The sequence below is a fragment of the Poecilia reticulata genome, chromosome 4 (genome assembly GCF_904066995.2).
Source record: "Poecilia reticulata chromosome 4, P_reticulata-male-v2, whole genome shotgun sequence".
Taxonomy (NCBI): Eukaryota; Metazoa; Chordata; class Actinopteri; order Cyprinodontiformes; family Poeciliidae; genus Poecilia; species Poecilia reticulata.
In genome coordinates, this window is record NC_088833.1 from 25,870,711 (window position 1) to 25,891,745 (window position 21,035).

At 39.2% G+C, this 21,035-nt stretch overlaps 1 protein-coding gene across 1 annotated transcript in view; it reads left to right on the plus strand.

Moving 5' to 3' along the window:
• scfd2 (sec1 family domain containing 2) overlaps window positions 1–21,035 on the plus strand; it is a 117,974-nt gene that overhangs the window by 87,649 nt on the left and 9,290 nt on the right. Inside the window, exon 6 of the mRNA XM_081606572.1 lies at window positions 16,649–16,794. Coding sequence (XP_081462698.1) covers window positions 16,649–16,794 — 146 coding nt within the window. The remainder of the gene's footprint in view (window positions 1–16,648; window positions 16,795–21,035) is intronic.

Consider the following 21,035-nt stretch of genomic DNA (forward strand, 5'->3'; position numbering starts at 1 on the left):
AGGAGAAGTCTGACACAAAGCCCGAAAAGCCCAGATATTCCTGCGTTGTGAAAGTGCTTTGTTCTTACACAATGTTTGTTTTGGATCTTTTCGGATTTCTCGGTTCAATATGAACTAATACAAAACAAATGTGGGACTCGGCCAGAAGACAAACAAGCAGCCGTGTCCCACTGCGACTCGAGACGAGCTCGTTTGCGCCAGACATTTGTACACATGGCCTGAATTTCCAAGCAATCTAATTAAAGTCTGTTTTAGTTGACATCGTTGTGCTTTGCAACGCCAGGACACAAAATCTTACTAAGTGTTTTTGATTCTAGTTCAAATGACTCGGTACATTTGAAGTAAGACGACGCTAACTTACGAGTAAGTTTTTAGCTAGACATAAGAGCTTGTTTTAAGTCAATAATTCCTTGATATTAATGAAAACGTACTAGATTATTTCACTGATGACGTGGGAAAAATGTCTTGTTAGAAATGGAAAAAAATCTGCCACTGGAACTAGTAGCTTTTCATCGATATTGAGGAATTATTGACTTAAACTCTTACGTCTTGCTGAAAAGCTACTTCTAAGTTAGTTTTGTCTTCTTTCTAGCATACTAGAAACTGACCCAGAATCACTTGGTAAGACGTTGTGTTGCTGCAGTGTTGTGCGTCATTACGTGTGGAAAAGCCCACATGTTTGTGTTCAGCTTGTAACTGTAGCCCAGCATGTTGCTCCGAAGAGCACCGCAGATGTTCAGATGTTTCGTCTGAACAGAGACGCTTCTCTCCATGGACACGAGGACCGTCAAAATAAAAGCTACCTCTACCCCCCCTGCCTCCTCCCTGACTCTGCCAGCTCTCCCCTTGTTCTGTTCTGTTCTGTCCGGACGCTCTAGGTTCAACTCTTTTACATTCTGTTTGTTTGTGCGCGAGTCTGGACCAGGGGAGGGGCCTTTGAACTAGACAGTTCCTCAGACTGGGGGAGATTTAAAGTCCTGAATAGGATCCATGGAAACAGAGAGAGAAAAGGAGACCCCCCACCACCACACCTCTCCTCCCACTGCCGTCCTTTTTTTTTTTTTTTTTTTTTAGCTGTCAACCTTTGATTATTGTTGCTCCTCTCTGTGTGGCAGAGGCTGCAGGGGCCCCCAGGTGAAGACCTTGGGTGACTGAACAGGAGAAAAAGACCACAAAGCTTGTGTGCTTTTTCAGCATGCTACACAGAAGGTCAATCATTTTTCCAGAATCTCTGGATAAAACAAGACGTGGTGAAAGCACATAAAGGGTAAGCCATTTGTAACAGGGCTGATAGCCTGGGATAGGCTCGCAGTAAACTGGAGAATCAGAGCCGGTGGGTCATAAATACATTCTAGTTTCTGTCTGTGATTGAGTGGATGTTGTTTTCCACCGGGCCGAGGCGGCTCCATCAAAGCCACGGGCGTTTAATAGACACAGGCATCGTCCATTTTCTGATGTAAGGGTTTATCGAGGTCTACCGTTCCTATGCGCTAAACTCCTTTTAGAAAGGTGTCAGAGAAATCACTTGGTGGCCAGAAATTCCCTTGGCTGAATGGAGAGTAGAGTAATGAAGTGTTGCCCCTCCCACACCTGTTTCTGCATCTTGCTGGTCAGCTGGAGTTACGCTTTTTCTCAAATACAAGACGGCGAATTGGTCTGTTTTGAGATAGTCCACTCAAGTAGGGCAGGGCATATATCGTATCATTTATTGTGATTTTTTTTGTTTGTATAAGAATTCTGATTTACTGTTGTCACAATAAATTCTAATTGATGATGTTTTCAACCCTTCCAAAACTTTCCGTACCGTCTGCATTGTTAGTTTTACCATTGTTTATACAACAAAATTACCAATAAATCATAATTAATTTGAAAGTGATTTAAAGCAGTTACTGTGTGCAGTGTATCGATGCAAATCACACTTCTTTATGTGACCGGTGTCCTAAAGACGTACATTACTAATGGGAATGTTTCTCAAGGGTCATACAGTTACCTGAAAGAGAAGTAATAAATAGTTCTTATCACTTTTATTGGAATGACAGTAGTACTTCAAAATATTGTTATGAAATTGTAAGTCCATATTGTCCACCCCTACAGATAAGACACAGTGCATCTCCTTATTAGGCTTATTGTTACTTTTATTACACTGTGCAGAGAAGAATTCATATTTTAATCTCCAGTTAAGCCAAGCTTAAAATTCGCTCACCTCGGTATGTCAGATGCTTTAAACTGAGTGAATCTGAGCTCCTTTCTGTGTAACATGGCTGATAATTATTATAGTGTAACAGATAATCATCTGAATTACTTGGGAGCACACATAAAGCATGGAGACCTCGTTCTTAGATGTTGTGTCAATCCTTAAATATATAAGAAAATAGAACAAGAGAGGGAAATCAGAGTAATGGTAACATCCTCCATCCTGATGCAGCAGAACAGAGTGAAGTCTGTACATTTGATCCCAATACACATATGCTGTTAAAAACTGGAATGTGTCTAAAACAACAGACAAACTTCAAAGATGTGACACAAAATAAACCTCAATTTCCTCATGCTTAGCCTTCTGGAGCAATAAACCAGCAAATATCTGCTAGCCTACTCTATCAACAGCAGAATGAATTGTGCCACATTCTTCTAAATGTGACTTTGAAAAGTACTGTTACAAGCTGTGTATCAAAGCATGGAAAAACAAATATATGGTACGAACAGTATTGCAGCCATACTAATTAATCACCTGGCATGCCGACTGAGTTAAGGAGAAGCAATAATTGAATTTCAAACACCACAGAATGAGTAGAAACGATGTTTTGTTAGAGTTTCTGAAACCGCCACGGAGTTTATGACGGGACTTGTTCCAACTCTCCTTACTTCAGCAGGACGCAGCCCAGCTGTGGTTACTCATTAAAGCGTAGGAACTGGTTTGCGAAGCGTCCCGTTCTCAGAACTCCCTGACAGCATTTGATGCAATATTGGAGACCTGCACCACTATGAGCTTGTTTCCTCTGGGCCACATGTGTTGGCCGCTGCAGAGCGGGCTATGAGTGTGGCTGAAATGAGAAGTCCAGGTGCAGAATTTTACCCTCGGGGAGGAAGTCCTTATTTACTCATATTTGACCTCATCTCTGGCCCCCCTCCCCTCCCCCCCATTGTCTTTTCTGTAGGGTTTCTAACCCTTCCACATTTTCTGCCACCGAAGTGAAAGTTCTGCAGAAAATATTGATGTTGACCTGATTTTTTTTATCATCATTATTTTTGCCAAAATGATTGTGAATCAGAGGAGCTCCATCTACATCAAATAGGTCATCTCACATTTCTTCATATCTGACTTCCAAGCAGCTGCACTTTCTGACAGGTTTATGGCGATCTTAATCAGATGTCTTTTAAAGTTTTTCTCTGGTCTTTGTCCGCTTCTTCACTCAAACCGTAAATGTGTCATTTCTGCTTCAAAAGTTATCAAAGTGGATCAGAAAAGGACTATTCTAGAAACTGAGTAGTGTTTGCCTCTTTGGGGAGTAGGATTTTTTTTTTTAATTATTATTTCTTGAAGGAGACAATAAGTATTAATCAACATGAATATCCATGAATATGTCAGACTTTGCCAAAGAGGCTAATTTTCATCTGTAGTCTCCTAGCAGTTTGATGGAAAGAATTAAAAAGAATTACAATTGGCATCCGTAAAAGCATATATGACCCATAGTTTATAACAGATTTCATTGTAGTGTATTACTGTAAATTACAGTAGTGTAATTTACAGTAAACATTTATGATAAAAATTAAAAATGTGTTATTTTTAAAACGACTTAATTTAAAAAGAATATTTTATTAAAATCCTATTTTCACACAATGGACCTCTGAACAAGTCCGCTTTAAAATGTTACAGGAACACTGTGGTTAAAGATGACAGGAAGACTGCCATCTTTAACCACAAGATGGCAGTCTAACATTGTTGCTCGTTTTGTTACATCAGGATTTGCCTTTTATATATATATATATATATATAAAGTTAAATGAAAAATCCAAAATCTCTAATGAACTTTGTTTGCTACATTGCACTATATTTCCTTTTTGTAATTTAATCCTTTTAGTAAACTAGTTTACTTACCAACATGTAGTTTACTATTTGCACTGCCGCTCTTCTCCACCAGGGGGCTCACTGGCGCCGCTTTTACTTCATGTATGGCTGTTCCTAAGTTTTCCAGACAGTGAACGGCTCTTTACTTGTGTTTGTTTGAAAATGTCTCTAATAGCCATTTGGTGTGTATTTTCAAAAAATGTTAGGACCAACTTCTGATTATGTAACCCAAATCCTAGGTCTCATGAGAAGAAATGTTTTTCTGTTTAGGTTAGGTTTAGTGTTAGGTCTGTAACGATTGGATTTAGTGTAAGGAAGCTGCATAGAAATGATAGAAGGATGCAATGTGTGTGTGTGTGACCTCAGATCATCCTCCAGTGAAAGTATTAGTCAGCAATGCTTCTTTACCACCAGCTTCTGTGGACAGATTAGAAAAAAAGAAACGGTGTGAATAGCTTTTTTTTTTTTTTCCAGCGTAGCCCGTTGGTGTCTGACTAGAATTGAGGAGTGATGAAAACTGTCTCACTCTTGCAAACACACACACACACTTTGCCAGAGTGTGCCCAAGAACCCATTCAAAATCCGAGCATGTTGGACCAGAAACCCCTGGTCTGGCTCTCACACGCCCTCAGTCATCGCAGTGCTAATGACATTCCTTCACACACATGCAGGTATGGATGCTTAGCAGCGCTCCGTAGGGTCAGCCGGGTTCAGGATGGAAACCTCTTTCCTACAGTCTGCCGTAAAAACCTCTCTCACATCCTCGCTCCATTGTGATTTAACAGCTTTTGTTATTACAAGCACAAATGCTTTTTTTTTTTTTTTTCCATCTCCAGACAATTTTCAGCCACGTCATGAAATTCTGTCCTACTTATGTAATGCCTTAATATTCCCTTTCTTGCGTAACAAATTCACAGTCAACAAAGCGACATGATAAAATACCTTCTGGCTCCAAAAAATGTAAGCGAACACCCCGCCTCCCCACACCCCTCCTGAACGTTAGCCGTTAATTAAAGGGCTCCTGTTTCACATGGCAGAAAAAGTCCCCGCTGCTAAACACGCGATCTGCTTGTACGCACACGCATGCAGGCGCCCCACATCGATTTCAGCGCACACAAGGGGGAGGGAGGACCATGGGACTTCTTGAGGCGCACTGAGCCAGTTCAGCCCAGGCAGGCTGCGCTATCTGTCTGAGGGTTGCCATGTCAACTACCTTTTCACCCGCTGTAACACAAATCCCAGCCCGCGCTGATAAGCTCCTTGTGACACACTTTGTGAACTCAGGCAACCTAAATATCTCGCCCAACTTACACTTTCACACACATTTCCTTTGTTGCTGCTCTTGGCAGACACTTAGAAAGTAGAGCTCATGAATGCAGACCAGGTTTTCCAACTACTTTCATGCCTTGTTTTTATTATATGTTATAATAAAATGACGGGTGATTTTTAAAAGGATTTTCTTTTTGAGTTCTGCCTTGATTCTGTGCTGTAGCCTGATGCTACATTGTTAGCGTTTCCAGACATAAAATCGTGGGACTTGGTGCTTGTTTTGGCCTGCCATGACTTTGCTGGACGATAAATTCTCCCAGAAACTTATTGCGATAAACGATAATATTGTTGGGTTTTTTTAGACCATTTTCAATGGCAAAATGATGCAAGAACGCGTTCTCGAAGATCAGTGAACTATAAATGAGCTTTTAACGCTGGAACTGGAAGGCATTTTAAATATCTAATACAAACGAAACAACAGAAGCGATAAATACAATTAATCATAAAGTCTTTATCAAAACTGTCCTTCAATTTTGTGCTTTTGGCTAGTTGAGACAAAAGCACCAGACAAAAGACTTTTCTCATCCGGTTTTTGGTAGAAAGAGAGAGAAAATAGAAAATTGCTAAGTCATACAAGTGGAAATTATTGAGGTTGTTTTAATTTAGCATGCGATTAATTGATTAATTGGTTACCGCAAAAGGCCTACTAACTACTTTTTGATGAAATACATGCCAAAAACAACATATTTATTTTCATTTTATGGCAGGTAATTAGTGGTGACAGTAAGATGAATATTTAGTAGAACTGTCCAGAAGAAAATGGCAACATTTGATCCAAACCGTCTCTAGAAAGACAAAAAAAAAAAGCAACAACCTGCAGACATATTTTACTCTATTTCAAAGCACAATTAAAAATCATAAGCATGTATATGTATTTCTATGTGTTGAACCTTTTCACATTTTGTCACATAACCTTCCTTAGTGGGACTTCTGACTCATCTTCAGAGCAGCAGGAGCCAGTAGATCTGTCCTTTGATTTGATTATCTTCATGTGAGAGAATGCTGACTCACACAAATTGGTGCATCAAATAAAAAAGGCCGTCAAGTTGAAAGAACTTATGCTGCAATTGGGCTATTTTTCCGTTCCTTATAGAAGTGTCGGCTCAAACCAGATGTTGGATTTTATCTCAGTGTCATTTGTCGGTGTTAGCACTTCATTTTCAACAAAAGAGCTGAAGTTGTAAAGAATTAGCGACTTTGATGCTAGCGACAAGAGTTGGTAGTCAGCAACTTTGGTAGAAGAATGAGAATAGTCTCATTTTGGAGACGGATAGTCTCATCAACATCAATAGTTCCACTGAATGGGAATCAGGTTTGGTAGAGGCAAAGTCAGTAAGGCTTTGCATGAGACGAAATGCATGAGAGCACCAACCAAATTTCTCTTTTAAACTGGACAATTAATTTAATTGTACATAATTGCCACTGTAGAAAACATAATTCTTTAGATGCTTTATGATGTGTTTTGTCCGATTTGATCACTATTTGTTATGAATATTGTGACGTCTCAAGGACAAACGAGACACTTCAGTTCAGTCGATTTTTTTTTTGGCTCCTGGATGCTGAATTGAAATGTTCCCCACACTTTTCAGATTTTTAGTTCTAAAACTAAACAAAAATTCTGTCAATTAAAAGTTTCATCTTTGCATTAAAGTGTCATTATTTACCAAATAATGCAACTTTGGCGCTTTTAATGGATTTTTAATGCAACTTTTAAAGCAACTTTGCACTAAAAAAATATTCAAATATTCTCAATCTAAAACTATTGAATCCATAATGAAGTACTGTGCTTATAACTTCAACGTAGCACTTTTATTGTTTAAATGTACTCTCAAAATAATTTCCTGTCATCAAGAAACAATGCATACTCCAAGGCTTCTTTTATTCCTTCATTGTGTCAATTAAGAAAATAATCGTGAACGTTGCAGAAAAAAACAAAAAAAAACACCAAAATCTAGTGCCAACGAACTACAAGAATTTCTGCCATCTGTCGAACTATTTTCAGCTCATTAGTTTGTTCTGACGGCCTTATGAGCTGCTGACTTGCTGAGTCACAAGAAACAAGGCAGCAAATTCTCCCTCATCCAACTTCCCAGTCATTTTCCTTGTTAATAAATCAGCGGCTCTGCTTTGTACACAGCTTATAAAAAGTATTCACCGTCTAGGATGTTTTTTTTTTTTTTCCTTTTGTTGCTTTTACAAATCAATGGTGATCAATAAAATTTGGCTTTTTTGACAAACATAAAAAAAACTTCAAAGTGAAAACTTATTTCTATAAAAGAATGACAATTCACTTTTGGACAAAAAGTCCAAAATGATCTTAGAAATGCAAGTCCTGCCTCTGTAGAATAATTTAATACAGGCTGAAGATTGCAAAAAATGGATAAATTAAGACTTTTTTTTTTTTTGCGACTGTAACATGTCTTATAAAATACACAGTTTGCTTCTGACACACACAGTGTTTTTGGCGGCGTCTCAGTGCCTAATAACAATTCAGCTTTGACAAAGATCAATGCGTACTTGATGGTCCGTGTGGCTATTACATAAGCCATGCAATATTCAGCAGCTGTAATCAACATTTTTTCCATCGACATAGCGCCTTACCAAGGAACACACTGGAACACAAGCCTGTTCAGGGTTTTTTTTTCTGCACGTATCCCGTCAATATCCAAAGATACTTTGCAGCAGTCGTGTACTTTAGCACCGCTCGGATGTCATTGCGTAACAACTGGATAATTCACAAGACAGAAGAGCCAACATGTTGTACGTTATGAGCTTTGAGGCGGACCGCCGCAGCGTAGAGCCAATGTGGAGAAAAGGGGGCCTCTTTCCCTCTCCACCATGATGTTAGCCCTATTTCACACACACTTCTTTTCCTTCAGACTCGTCATCCAGCACGAAGGAAGGGACTCGTATTACGTTGCGTGCAAAGATGCAATTTTCTCTGCGTCTGGAATCGGTGGCTTTCATTTCGCCCTTGGCCTGATTGATCTACCTAACCTCCGCGCGCCAGCCAAACTGCGACTGTGGAACGTTCTCCCGTTTCCAGAAAAACACACTCACTGGGAACAGGCGGCCTCTCTGCAATCACAGAGGATCAAAGTCCAACTCGGAGGCTGCGATAATTGGCTTAATGGTTTGGCGCGGCGAGTCGAAACACAAATCTTAAGCAACAATATCAAAGAGCGAATGACTTTGTTTGTTCTGATCAAAGGTAGAACTCAATATGTACGAAATGGTTCAGTCGATGTGTTACAAAGGTGTTGCATATTTTAAAAAGTTGTGATAAACACCTTTGATGTCGACTCTGAAGTATATCGTCTTCTACTTTTTAACATTTTGCCACCTTACAGCCACTCAGTTCAGTGTATTTAATTGGCTTTGTGTACGACAGACCAACACAAAGTTAAATGTGTTGCAAGCATTTCATATGAGTAGCTAGTTTGTAAAAGCAGCTTGCACTGCAATTATAGCTGAAGGTGTTTTTGACCACCAGCTTTGCATCTCTAGAGACAAAAATATTTTGAATAATTTAATTTAAAAAGCCGTTCTTTGTCTTCGTGCTGTCGTTTGCTCACTGATCTTCTCTGAGACTTTCACAGAACATCTTCAAAACTATACACACACTTCTTAGAGTTTCGCTTGCACCACATTCAGGAAAGTAAGTATATAATTCACTTCCTATTTTACGTTACGTTGCGCTGGTTCACCACAGAAAATCCCATTTAGATACATCAGTTTGTTTTGCAATTTGCACGAATGATAAAGCAGGTTTACCGGAGAATGTCAAGTTTATGTGTTGCACATTTCTGCAGCAGGGCAATTGGAAAATGCTTTACACCATAAAAACATCACGATAATTATGAAACGAGCAATAAACGTTACATTTTGTCCAACGCCATCACCAGAATCATTAAGCAAGTACATATCAAGTATATTGATAAATGTTTCATCTACTACTAATTGAATGCGGCTGTAAACGGCTGGTTTTTTACCTTGTATCAAAGGAACTCAGCGTTTATGTAAGTAGAAAACTGAAGACACTGTGGCAGTAATCACAGTGTCTTCAGTTTTGCGACTAAAGATAAACGCATGGATGAGTTTCTCCAGATCTTGCTGAGACATTAGTCCTTTAACTGGAAATGTTCTTCATGGTGATGGAAGGCTGGCTTTGTAGCTGAGTTTATGTGGCTGTGAAGGTTCACAGTGATGGAATGTGGTTTCCATCACTATAAACCACATTCTGGGTCTGATCGCTGGTTTCAAGATGTAATAACTGAAACTGTGTGCTAACTCTGGATCCAAAGATAACTTCAGTTTTGTTTCTGTTCTGGCACGTGCGTGCATGCGTTTTGAAAAGTCATTTAGACGGACGAGAAAATTAGCAGATGACACATTTTAATTCATGGCGTATAGATGAAGTGGCAACGTAACACTTTTTGACACACTTTCCAAATTTAGGCCGGCATTCCAGCATTCTTTGTCAGTCATTTACTGCACCATCAAACAGAAGACATTACTCCCCTCTGGCAGCAGAAAGGTGTTTCCCCCTGACTGCCTCCCTGCCAAGCCGCTGCTTGGCTCACATTTGCATGTCCATCCTGCTTATATGAAAACACAGAGGCTGATAAACATGTGCATCCCTTTGCCTTGTGTCCCCCCCCCCCCTACTGCCCCACCACAGTTGTGAAGTACGTGGCCTTTTTTAACCATAACGCTGTTCTACCAGATCTTGCAGAACACCGACCACCCACCCGACCGCCATGCTGGTCCGCCAGCCGCTGAGTCAGCCGTCTGACGTTTGCCATGCTGGCATACTGTACCTGCTGTGTGTTCATGAGGGGGCTCCTGTCGCTTTGCATTTCGACTCATTCGCACCCACATAGAAGAAAATCTCACATCTCTATTAAAACCTCTGCTGGTCTCAGCAAGCTGTCTGATCAGAGAGAGATGCTGTAGCTCCTTGATGCCCCGAGGTGTTTGTGGTGGGCTGCTGGGGGGCGATAAACAGTTTGAGCCTCATTGTTCTTTACTTCCTGTGGAGTCTGTGAAGCAGCCCCAGATTAACGGGTCTTGTGTTTTCTCTTAAGCGGGCCACTGCGGCGAATATTACACCTCAACGCTGGAATAAAAGCAATCGTGCAGCCAGCTGTCTTTTTCTGATTTTCTTGTCAATGATTATCTGTACCACTAAACGTATGTACCGTTACATTTTGTTCTTTCTCTGTCAAAAAACACAAAGAGAATGTATTTAAATGAAAGCTGATTTTTCTTTGTTTTTCTAAAAAAAAAAAAGATCACAATCGGTTCAGGTTTCACATTTTGGATCACTACATATTTTTAAATTTAAATGCAGTAATTCAGGTCTTCATTTGGTCATTTTCTTTAAGCTGAATACATAAATTGTAAATGGGTTAAAAATGCTGCTAACACATAATATTTATTAGGTGGAAATTTATGGTTCTTAAAGCATCTTCACATTTATGTACACTCATTTATTTGTTTTTATGTTGGGGACCAATCAGAAGGAAAGTTTTTGGTTCTCTCTTGAGGGGGAAAAAAAAATCATGGGGTCAAATTGATGACATTTAATATTTCATGTGGTCTCGATTTTTTGGAGGCGTATTTGTCTGATTTAAGAAGGCCGTTTTTATTAAGAAAACTTCAAACCTTAGAGATTTTTGGCTATTTATTCTACTTCATAATGACACATCTATATCAGGGGGCTTTTATTTCACTGTTATTCTCTGAGTCTTTTTTTCTGCATGTCTTACATTTGTCAGACAGACGGATCAACAGCAACAGTAAAAAAGAATCTGGTGAGAGAGCAGGCAGTCTCTTTTTTTTGTCTATGCTGATTATTTTTGCTGTTACTTAGAAAAAATAAAGCTCAGAAAGAAGCAGAAGCAACATTCAACTTTGTTTTTAAAGGGGCAGTGTTATGTAAAAAGGGTCAGTATTATGCAAAATCAACTTTTTTCAGCTTTACGTCATATAAATGTAAAGCATGTTATGCATGTTTGAGAAATCCTTTAATCTCCCAAAGTAAAACTTAGTCGACATCAATTAACATCTTTGTGTCTCATGCAGTAACCTTTAAGACAGAATCAAATGTTTTGCGATGCTTTCTATGTGTGTTCCCTCAGTCTGTATTCTCCATGTGACAGCCTCATGAACCAACTGTGTGGAAGCAGCCACCATATGAATCACATATTGACAGGCAGCATCGTGTATAGGAAAGGGGGCCCGATAATCACTTAGCTCTAACCCACCACATCCGTCTCTTCTCTTTCATCCTCAGAAACGGCAGCAGAGAGTTTTTCGTCCCCAGCATTCCTCACAGGATTTCACAGATTCATCTGAGTTTCTCTCTCTCTCTCTCTCTCTCTCTCTGTCTTTGCATGTCTCCAAACCATCACACAGTATCATACCTTTCCCAGACCAGAATAGCATATCTGATCAGGTTTCAAAATATGCTCGGATATTTATAAGTAGTCTCATTCCCTGCATTCCTGCTCTGAGAGCGGAGTGATTGTTTTCGATTGTTGGGTCGGGGGGGGCGGGCGAGCCGTCGCGGTGTTTGGAGGGTTGTTGAGGTAACCGACTGTTTTTTTCCTAATCCAATGTTCCCTGTGTGTTCTTCTGCAGCAGAGACCTTATTTCCTGTGAGCAGAACAGTGTGGCAGTGATAATAGACAGACGTGCTCGGATCTTTGTTCTTTTTTCTACCCGCCGCTCCACTCCGTACATTCTATTCCTCATTGTTTCAGCGAGGCTCTGCTGAAAATAAAAACACCCGGTGAACGACAAAATGAGACCAAATCTGCCTCATGTGGGAAATTGTATTCCTGAGATATACCATATATGTCAACTGTGGTTTGTTTTGAGCAATCCTCCCATTTTAGCTGTTTGTGTGCTCTTTGCCACAGGGTTTGCTTGCTTGTCAGATCAGTCCTAAAACCTTTGACCACCATGGAAATGGAAATTTGGAAACAAATTAATGTCGGAACCAACAGAGGCATTACTTTCCATATAAGACGTCAAACTGTAACAAGCTGGAAGGCTGAGAGGTGCAGTGAGCTGCCAGATGAACTTATTTGATTGTTGTTTTTTTTATCGTCTGCAGTATGATTGCGAATAGTTTGTGTGGTTCCTGTTTTAAGCAATTATAGCAGTGAATGAAAGCTCAAATAGCAAAACAGCTACTACCGTACATGTGTCAAAATCTTATTTTGATCACATGTAATCTGATTCCACCCTGTGTTGCTTCAATAAAAACAAATATTTGCATCAGACACTGGACATGAAATCAGTCCTGTCCAGCTTCGAAATGAAAACATACATGCTGTTTGGTTTGTTCGGTATAGCACCAGTCGATAAAATGAAGACTGAATGTATTACAGCTACGTTGCTCTGTTGAACGTTGCTCGGCTGAACGTTAACTCAGACATTTTAAAATTTCTGTGTTTAGGTAGGCCTCCTCATTATTGATAGAATACATGTAGAAATGTAAAAAATAATTTCTTAAGTATTTTGAGTTTTGAAAAACCAGTAAAGCAGTGTTTTGACTCACACACACAGTGTGACATCTCCTCTGCTCCTAATGTAATAACTGATTATGACTCACTTCAGGCAGACTTGGAAAAAATATGTCTTTAATGTTGTTCTCATATCTTCTTATCTTGTGCTGTGCTTCTTAAAGAGAAATCAGCATCTGGTCACGTTATTACTGACAAACCAAAACTTTTCATACTTTTGTGTCTCTGGTCTGCATCTTCCTACATGATTGAGATGCGAAGCAGATCTGCAATAATACACGGATCTGCAACCTGTGGATCCAGAGTCAAATCTTGCTCTTTAATAAGCTTAAACTACAACCTAAAATATGAGACTCAGTTGGGCTCATTCTGGAAAAGGTTTTCTTTTTTTCATATAATTCTTAAATTTTCTTTTTTTTTTTGCATCTAAATCTAATGATAGAAATAAAATTTGTAACTAAAATTTTACTAATAAAAACAACACTTCCAATAAATGTTAAAAAATTTAAAGAGTTTTTTAAGGGGTCAAATTGGTTTAGTGGCTCAGAATAAGTTTTATTCTGGTGGAAAAAAGACAAAGTCACTGAGTTGAACATGTTGCAGTGACGGGGGTTCAACGCTGTATTTTGTTTGTCCCTAGGAGACGAGCTTGTTGGTCCACTGACCTGAATTACTTTGGATAGAAAAAACTGGTTAGCTACTCTTTTGTAATCAGAGTAATAATCCGTCTACATTACTGCACCTGACTGCTGTTCAGTCAAAAACAAATTGCATAATTGTGAACTTTCTTCAAATAAAAATCTACTGGATAAAGAACGTGAAGACGCTTTGATCCAAACTATTATCGTTGTTTGGTGAGCCACCACCAAAGTTTAAAGTCTTTTAAAGGTCTTTGTCCAGGGAATGCCCCGTTGTTACCTCCCGTTGTGTCTCAGCAGCTCCCCTGTCCCCGCTGAAGGAAAGCACGGTGTGAGTTCAGTACCACACACAACATTTTGAGTGCAGGCCAACGTTTTGATCTCGTCTGAGCAGAGGAACATTTCCCACATGTTTGCAGTCGCCCCCTACATGGCTGAAGGCAAATGAGTCTTGTTGTGTCTTTCTTTCAACAGTTTCTCTTCGACTTGGGGAACTATTGGCATAACTAATAGTTTCCCTGTCAACACATTCTCCTATCTATCAGTTACACTGGATTTTATTTTGGGGTTTCATAATACGGATTACTGAATGCAAATTCACCCCACTGTTTTTTTTAAATGAGAAAACTATATATTATTTTCCTTCTACTCCACAAATATATGTTGCTCTGAGTTGCTGTGTCACAAAGATTTCCAGTAAAATTCATTGAAGTTTCAGAGGTTTTTTTTACATTTAGTGATACTTTTTTGAGCAAAGTGTCTGATGTTGATATCAAAGCTGTGGGATGGTGGATGAATCCAGAGTTTTGACATAAACCTGCAGCTTTTCTCTTTATATCGGCCCTTATCGTTTCAGCTCAGTGGTTTGGTGTCCAGCTTCACTGTTTTGATCCACGCGGATGCTTCTGAGTTTCTCTCTCTCTCTCTCTCTTTTTCTTTTTGAAAACCACATGCAGCTGTTTTTATCCCCCCCTGAAAAGCAAAGCCTTATCACACTGAAGCCAAAGCTCTGCATACCAACTTTGCGTGAGTAGACTTGGCAGATAGGGCCTGGTTTCATTCCCGGTTATTCTGTTTGCAGTTTATCATTTGGCGTTTGTTGCCTGCACTGTCACGATCAAATAAAGACGAGTAGGTCCAACTTTCTGAAGAAAGGCTCAGAGTGACACCACCTGCTCAGCCGTTCAGTTGGCGGCGCACTGGAGTCGCTTTAATGCAGGGTTTTCCAACGCAGTCTGGAAAAGTATGTCATTTCATACAAGTAACTTCCAAGTATGGAAAAAGAAAACACAGTTCGGAAAATATTTGTGTTTCCAGATTATATTCCATGTCCCAGGGCGCAGCAGTCTTTCTAATTCAAAGAGCCACTTTCCCCATGTTGCTCTCTCAGACTACAAAAAAGTTATATTTTTACAAGTGTGTGCAAAATGAAGTGTTTTATTGCAAAAACTAGGGAAATGAACCCTTAATTAAATTATTTTGCCAAATTTTTGAGCAAAATAAATCATGTAACTTTTGGTAAGGTAATAATAATAAGAAGAAGAACTTTTCTATTTGTAGAATGAGGCAAGCTGAGTGAGAAATAAAAAAGGATAATTTGCCCACTTTAAAATCTTAAGCACACAGTTTGAACTGCAGTATTGGTGCCTTTGTGTTGTGATATTTTATGCAGATAATGCATGAAAACATGCAAAGAACTGCTAAAACCACACTTTCTTACTGTCCTTATAATTAAAAACATGTATTTGTTTTACAAGAGCCACAGCAAAGGAGCCATATGCAAGTATGGAAAAATAAAATATTGTGGAAAATCTGTTTCTAGATCATTTCTTATCGTGTGAAAGTGTTTCATCTGAAACTGCGTTGGAAACTTGAGAATGTCAAGATCTCCAAATAAACTATGATTTCTTTTTTTTATTTAAAGACTGGTACAGAACCCTTTGCATTGTAAGCTGATAGCTGCTAGTACGGTTGTGGCAGTAGCATAGCTGTATTTAAATCATAAAAAATATGGGTGAATAATTTTTTTTTTTAAAGGAAAACTTGCCATATGCAGCACAAACACAGATAGTAAGCTTACAACACAACATATAAAAGCTTGTAGTTTTACAGTTTTGCTCTTTAATGGTCCGGTCAATAACGGTCAGTCAGAACATGTGGAATAATTTGCACTTCTAAAAACAACAAAGTTCTCTGCAGAGAAATTGTCAGTCATCCATGCGTCCACACACACGCTCACCCAGCCCTGCATGGAGTCATGGCTGTTCCTGGGGGTTTTGTGCAGGTCTGGTGTTCTCACAATATGGTTGTGGCTGCATGTTTTATAATACAGTTTTAGCAAAACAGCATTTACTTTAGACAGAAAGGTCCAGTGAGATGCTGCAATTCTTAGAATGCAACCTAGATATTGACTGGTGTTATTTTAGTTCATAAAGTCTTTACCTTTACCTTTCATGATCTGAAGGTAGCCTGACTTGCGTAGTGACTAAAACAGAAGAGCAGGACACATTTCCTTCCTCCATCGTTTTTTTTTTTTTTGGACACCCATGTGTTGGAGGAGGACGTCCTTCTCTCCCTTGCTTTTCATCTTTCTGTCCTCATGTTCCCTGTCTGTCTCGCTGTCTGTCATTTTCTTGTACTGTTTTTTTTCTTGTGCCTCCCTCTGCTTTCTATTACCCCATCTTCTCTCTTAACATCGCCACTGTCTTTTTCTGGTTAATTTCACAATCTTCTCTTATCTGTCCACTTCTTTAGAAAGATGGGAACATTACCTTTCAATTATATGGCAGCGGAAATAAAGGAGCCCTTGTCCTCAAACGTCCGTGTATTTACCTTGGTAATTGGTTTCAGTGCACACCCAGCTGAGGAAATGGCCCACAAAAGGCATAGTGCTGCATAATGTGGCCTCTTGTTTCTCCAAATCCTGATGTTTTGTCAAAAAAGATTTTCTTTTTTTTCTCCCTCTGGCCACGTATAAAGTGAGTCTGACTCACATTAACTTTTGATGCAGGCTATTGTTTTTTCATGTAAAACTCTGAATAAGTTTAGAATAAAGCCTGATAAATTGTTTTGTGTTTTAGGTTGTGCAGCTGCAGAGGAACTGACCACAGAAAGAGCCCATTCTGCAGTGGGGAAGATGTTTGAGACCCTCCGAGGTTTGAGCCACATGAGAGACCACCTCAAGCAGCTGCGCTCCGTCTACACTGCAAGTGACGGAGTCCACCAGGTCACTGACATTGTCCTAGTTTAGGAGGCATTTTTATTATTTATATATTTCCATTGATATTATTATTATTATTAACACAGAATTTTGCAATGGCAACATTAATAACAATTGAGCTATAATTTTTAATTCTTTCTTTTTCTTGACCACAAACTCCCCAACGCTTTTTGTGAGCTTAATTATAACTGGGCTCTTGACGTTGTATGCATGCATTTTAAAATACATTATTCTACCAAGCGATGCATCCAAACAGTTCTTTGCGACTTCAAAATAACAAACATTAATTCTGCAACAATTGTTATTAGTTACATTGTGAAGCTCTACTTTACATATTTGTCACAGCAACACTAAATTTTATCTTCACAACAAAGTTATTAAGAGCCACAAGGTGTGGAGGATCCTAGTGGCTGGCCTAGTCACAAGATAGTTGGTTTGCAGCAGCCAGAAGGGTTTTAAATTACTTAGGAGTTTAATTTGTTCCCCATCTTAAGTCATCACATCAAAAACTTAGCAAATTAAACTTTGGGGGGCTTGTCCAGGATCCCAAAAATCCCAATGTTTTTCCTTTTTCTCATAACCCTTCTATAGTATTAATTATGCAAAAAAAACTTTTGATTTTTTTTTTTTTTTTGCATAATTAATTGTTAATTCTACTGGATTCATGCCTAAAGACATGTTACTCAACTGTAACTTTTAACATTTAAAGGTAAAGGTAAATATTTCAGTCTTTACTAGGATAAGTTATGCTGTATTAATTTGGTCAAAAGGACAACTTTCAATTATTGACATGAGTCTATCAAAGTATAGAGGGCAACTCATTAGATAAAAAGTGCCTACAAATGTCCTGATGTCCAAAAATATGACTAAATGTTCATAAAAAATGGACAGGATTTTATGTGTAAGACACGCATAGAGGAAGACCATTTTAAATTTTAACTGTTTATTTTTGGAAACATAACTGAAAAGATAGAAATTGTGTATTTTAACTTTGGCTTATGCTATCCCCATTTACCATGAAAGAGAGTATGAATGTGTTTCTAATGATCAAAAAGTTGAATTACTGAATTGCACTACTCGGTTACAGTCTTGCTACATTTGAACGACAATGAAAAGCAAGATAATTATTTCACATTACATGTCAGCACCTTACTGACGCAAATGTGCAGCCGTCCTCCTGTCAGGAGAGATCTGTTCATCCGTATTTCAGAGGAATTATGGAAATGACTTGATATGAAAGGAGAACAGCGTGATATCTACCAGCTACTGCCTGTTCTCGAGAAACATCAGAAATCCATCAGCCTCTCCCAGCTGGGCTCCTCTAAGTTGGATATTCTTTGATCCAGATGGCTGTCAATCTTCCGCTCTCTTTTATGTGCAAAGGTCCCATTTTCCTGGAAGTGCTGATAAAAGGTTTTTATGAGAAGAGAAAAAGTCAAGTTGTTCTGGGTCACCAAAATTTGTGTTTTTTTTATTATTATTTTAGTACCGTTAAATGAGGCTGTCAGCAGAAAGGTGGTAAAGGACTCTCCAGTCTCATTATTTTCTTTGTTTGTCTGAATGAATCCCATCTCAAAAGACATGGGAGGTCACTCGTTCACATTATGCTAGTATTGCTCCTAAAAACCTATAGAAATCATTTTATTTTTGAGGAACTCTAAATTTCAACCTCATCAGACGTTCAGCAAAACTATTCATTGTTTAACTTTGGCTTTAGTTCTAATTCACTCATGTAGAGGCATGCCTGGTGGGAGATTCGTATTTATATGAGAATGTACAATTACAACAGAAAATATGATCTAGCTGCTTTTATATTTAAAATAAAAATGCAACAATAAGTCTTCCTGGTGCTGAAATAGAATACTATGTTGACATTTTTAGCAATGATGAAGCTTTTCATGTCTTTACTATTTTGTTTTTGATACATAAAGTTTAGCCAAAATATAAAAAAAATTAAACACCCAAAACATTTTTTCAAGTACTTATTATCCAATCCTTTTGTCCAATTCGGTATTGTTAAAAATAAATCTTCTTTGTGCTCAAGATACACAAAGATACACGTTGGTTTGACGGAGTGGTCCTCCGTCAAACCAACGGAGGACCACTGCTTGGTCCTCCGTTGGTTTGACTCTTACCTAAAGATGAGGGATTTCTCTTTGTCAATAGGTAACTTCTCATCAGTCACATTTGGGGCACCCCAAGGTTCAAATCCTGGGTTCGATGTTAGAAAGCAGTAAGACTGGTGTACGCATATTTATTTATTTATTTATGTGGTGATTAGTGTTATATAAATACATATGAAAGCTGCTTCATCAGAAAGATTTCAAAGTAAACACACAACATTAATGAAGACATGGCAGCTCATCTGTTGGCACTAATTATGCCGCCGATTGTTGGAGTCATAATTTGAGTCATGCCGGCAGAGAGCAGGAACTGGACTGCGTTCCAAGAAAAGGAGAAGCTAAATTAGCTCCAAGTGGTCAGTGCTGAGACCGAATGAGTCTGAACCAATAAACCGAGCTCTCCAGAGAGACGGGAGGCCTAATTCACCTGCTGGTGCAAGAACCCTGGTTAGGTTTAGCAAGAAAAGATACAAGAGTTGCATAAGAGAACCAAACATTGATTTGATCAGCCATGTTGTTTTTTGAAGTAGGAATTTCGTGGTCAAAGCGCAAGCTAAATTTTGTTGCTACTCGTTGCTTTGTTGACGAGTTTGTAAGATGAGAGTCAGACAAACTGATCCTTATTAAGCTACCGAGCGGCGTGCACAGCAAAGCTAACCCATACACTCCAAACCGTGTGTCCAATCTGAAAAATGATACCAAAAAACAGAAAAAATCTTGGCACATTTTTCGAGAACAAATCAGAACAACAGGACTGATTATGTCTTGTACTGGATTCCTACCAAAGACATTCCATTCAGATATTTCTCACTGTTTCTATCAGTGTCAGACTTGGTTGTTATGAGCCATTATTTTTGTTTCTCCACTGAGACACCGCTAACCCCCCACCCTGCTCCCCGCCACCCCACAGCCGGCGGGAGAACTTGATACTCATTTTTTATTTATTTATTTTTTGTTCTGCACGTTTTAACATGCATGTTTGTGTTTTCAGAGGAATATTTAGGCCGCGTCACTAAGCTGTGAGTAATTCTGATGTTGTTTTTGGTCCTGTGGGTGTTTCAGGCGACGGTTTAATTGGACTGCTTTTAGCTTTGTGAATATCCGATGAAAAAGGAAAGGTGCGCGGCCGAAGGCTCGACCTGTTTACGGCTGGTGTTGCGTATGCACATGCAATGAGTCATTACTTTGTTTACTCCAAAATCGGCTTCTGTACTCTGACCTATCGGTGGAGGCATATGTTAGTTTAGGCAACTCAGATCGCAGAATTTCCCAAATCCTAATTTGGGGGCTTGTTGGAATAAGGAAGAAGTGGGGGTGGGGGGAAGCCATCTGCGTGTATTAAGATTTATACGACTTTATATCTGTAGGCGTGCTTGAATCAACAGTTTGGTGAATGTGGTCACATCCTTTTTTTTTAATGAGGTGCGATTGAAAAAGGTCGGTCACGATTTAATTCGGCTTTTGGCACAAAGCCCCTGACGTGTCACCGAGCCTCAGCCTCATCCAGAGTAAGAATGTGTCCAGTGTTCCAGGCCAGCATGTTTATATAAAGATGTCTGCTATTTCAAGCTCTGCCAGGTCTTATCTGGCTCTTTATTGTTCTCTGAGACAGCAAACTTCACTCTCGTGAAAAAAAAAAAAAGCCCGCTTTGAATTCTTGATCCGTCAGCTTTAAGGGCTATAAATGGTACATTTTGTCCTGAGTAGCTGGGTGGGGGAAAAAAAGAAGTGAGTCCTTATTAGTGCTGAAGGGTTTTTACCATTCAGAGGTAACCCATTAAGAGCATGAGACGGCATTTAATGGGAGGTTAGCTGAGGTTCTGCTTTTCAGCTCTACCGAGGGCAGCTCTAACCAATCACAATCACCAGACGTTCTGCCCAGAATGTGTCGTAAACAAGCGACAAGAACAGAACAGCCATTTTGTTCTTCCATCTCTGAGAGGAATCAGCTGTATTACCCTAAAAAGTCATTGCAAGCTAATGCTGCTGATGTGTTGGTGGGAAGTTAAAATACTGTTATATAACCCGTCACTCATGTTGCTCAGACACTAAGAAAAATAAGTCAGTGATTCACCTGTTTATCTTGGGTAAACATGCAGGGGAAGTGTTTGGAGAGGATGATGA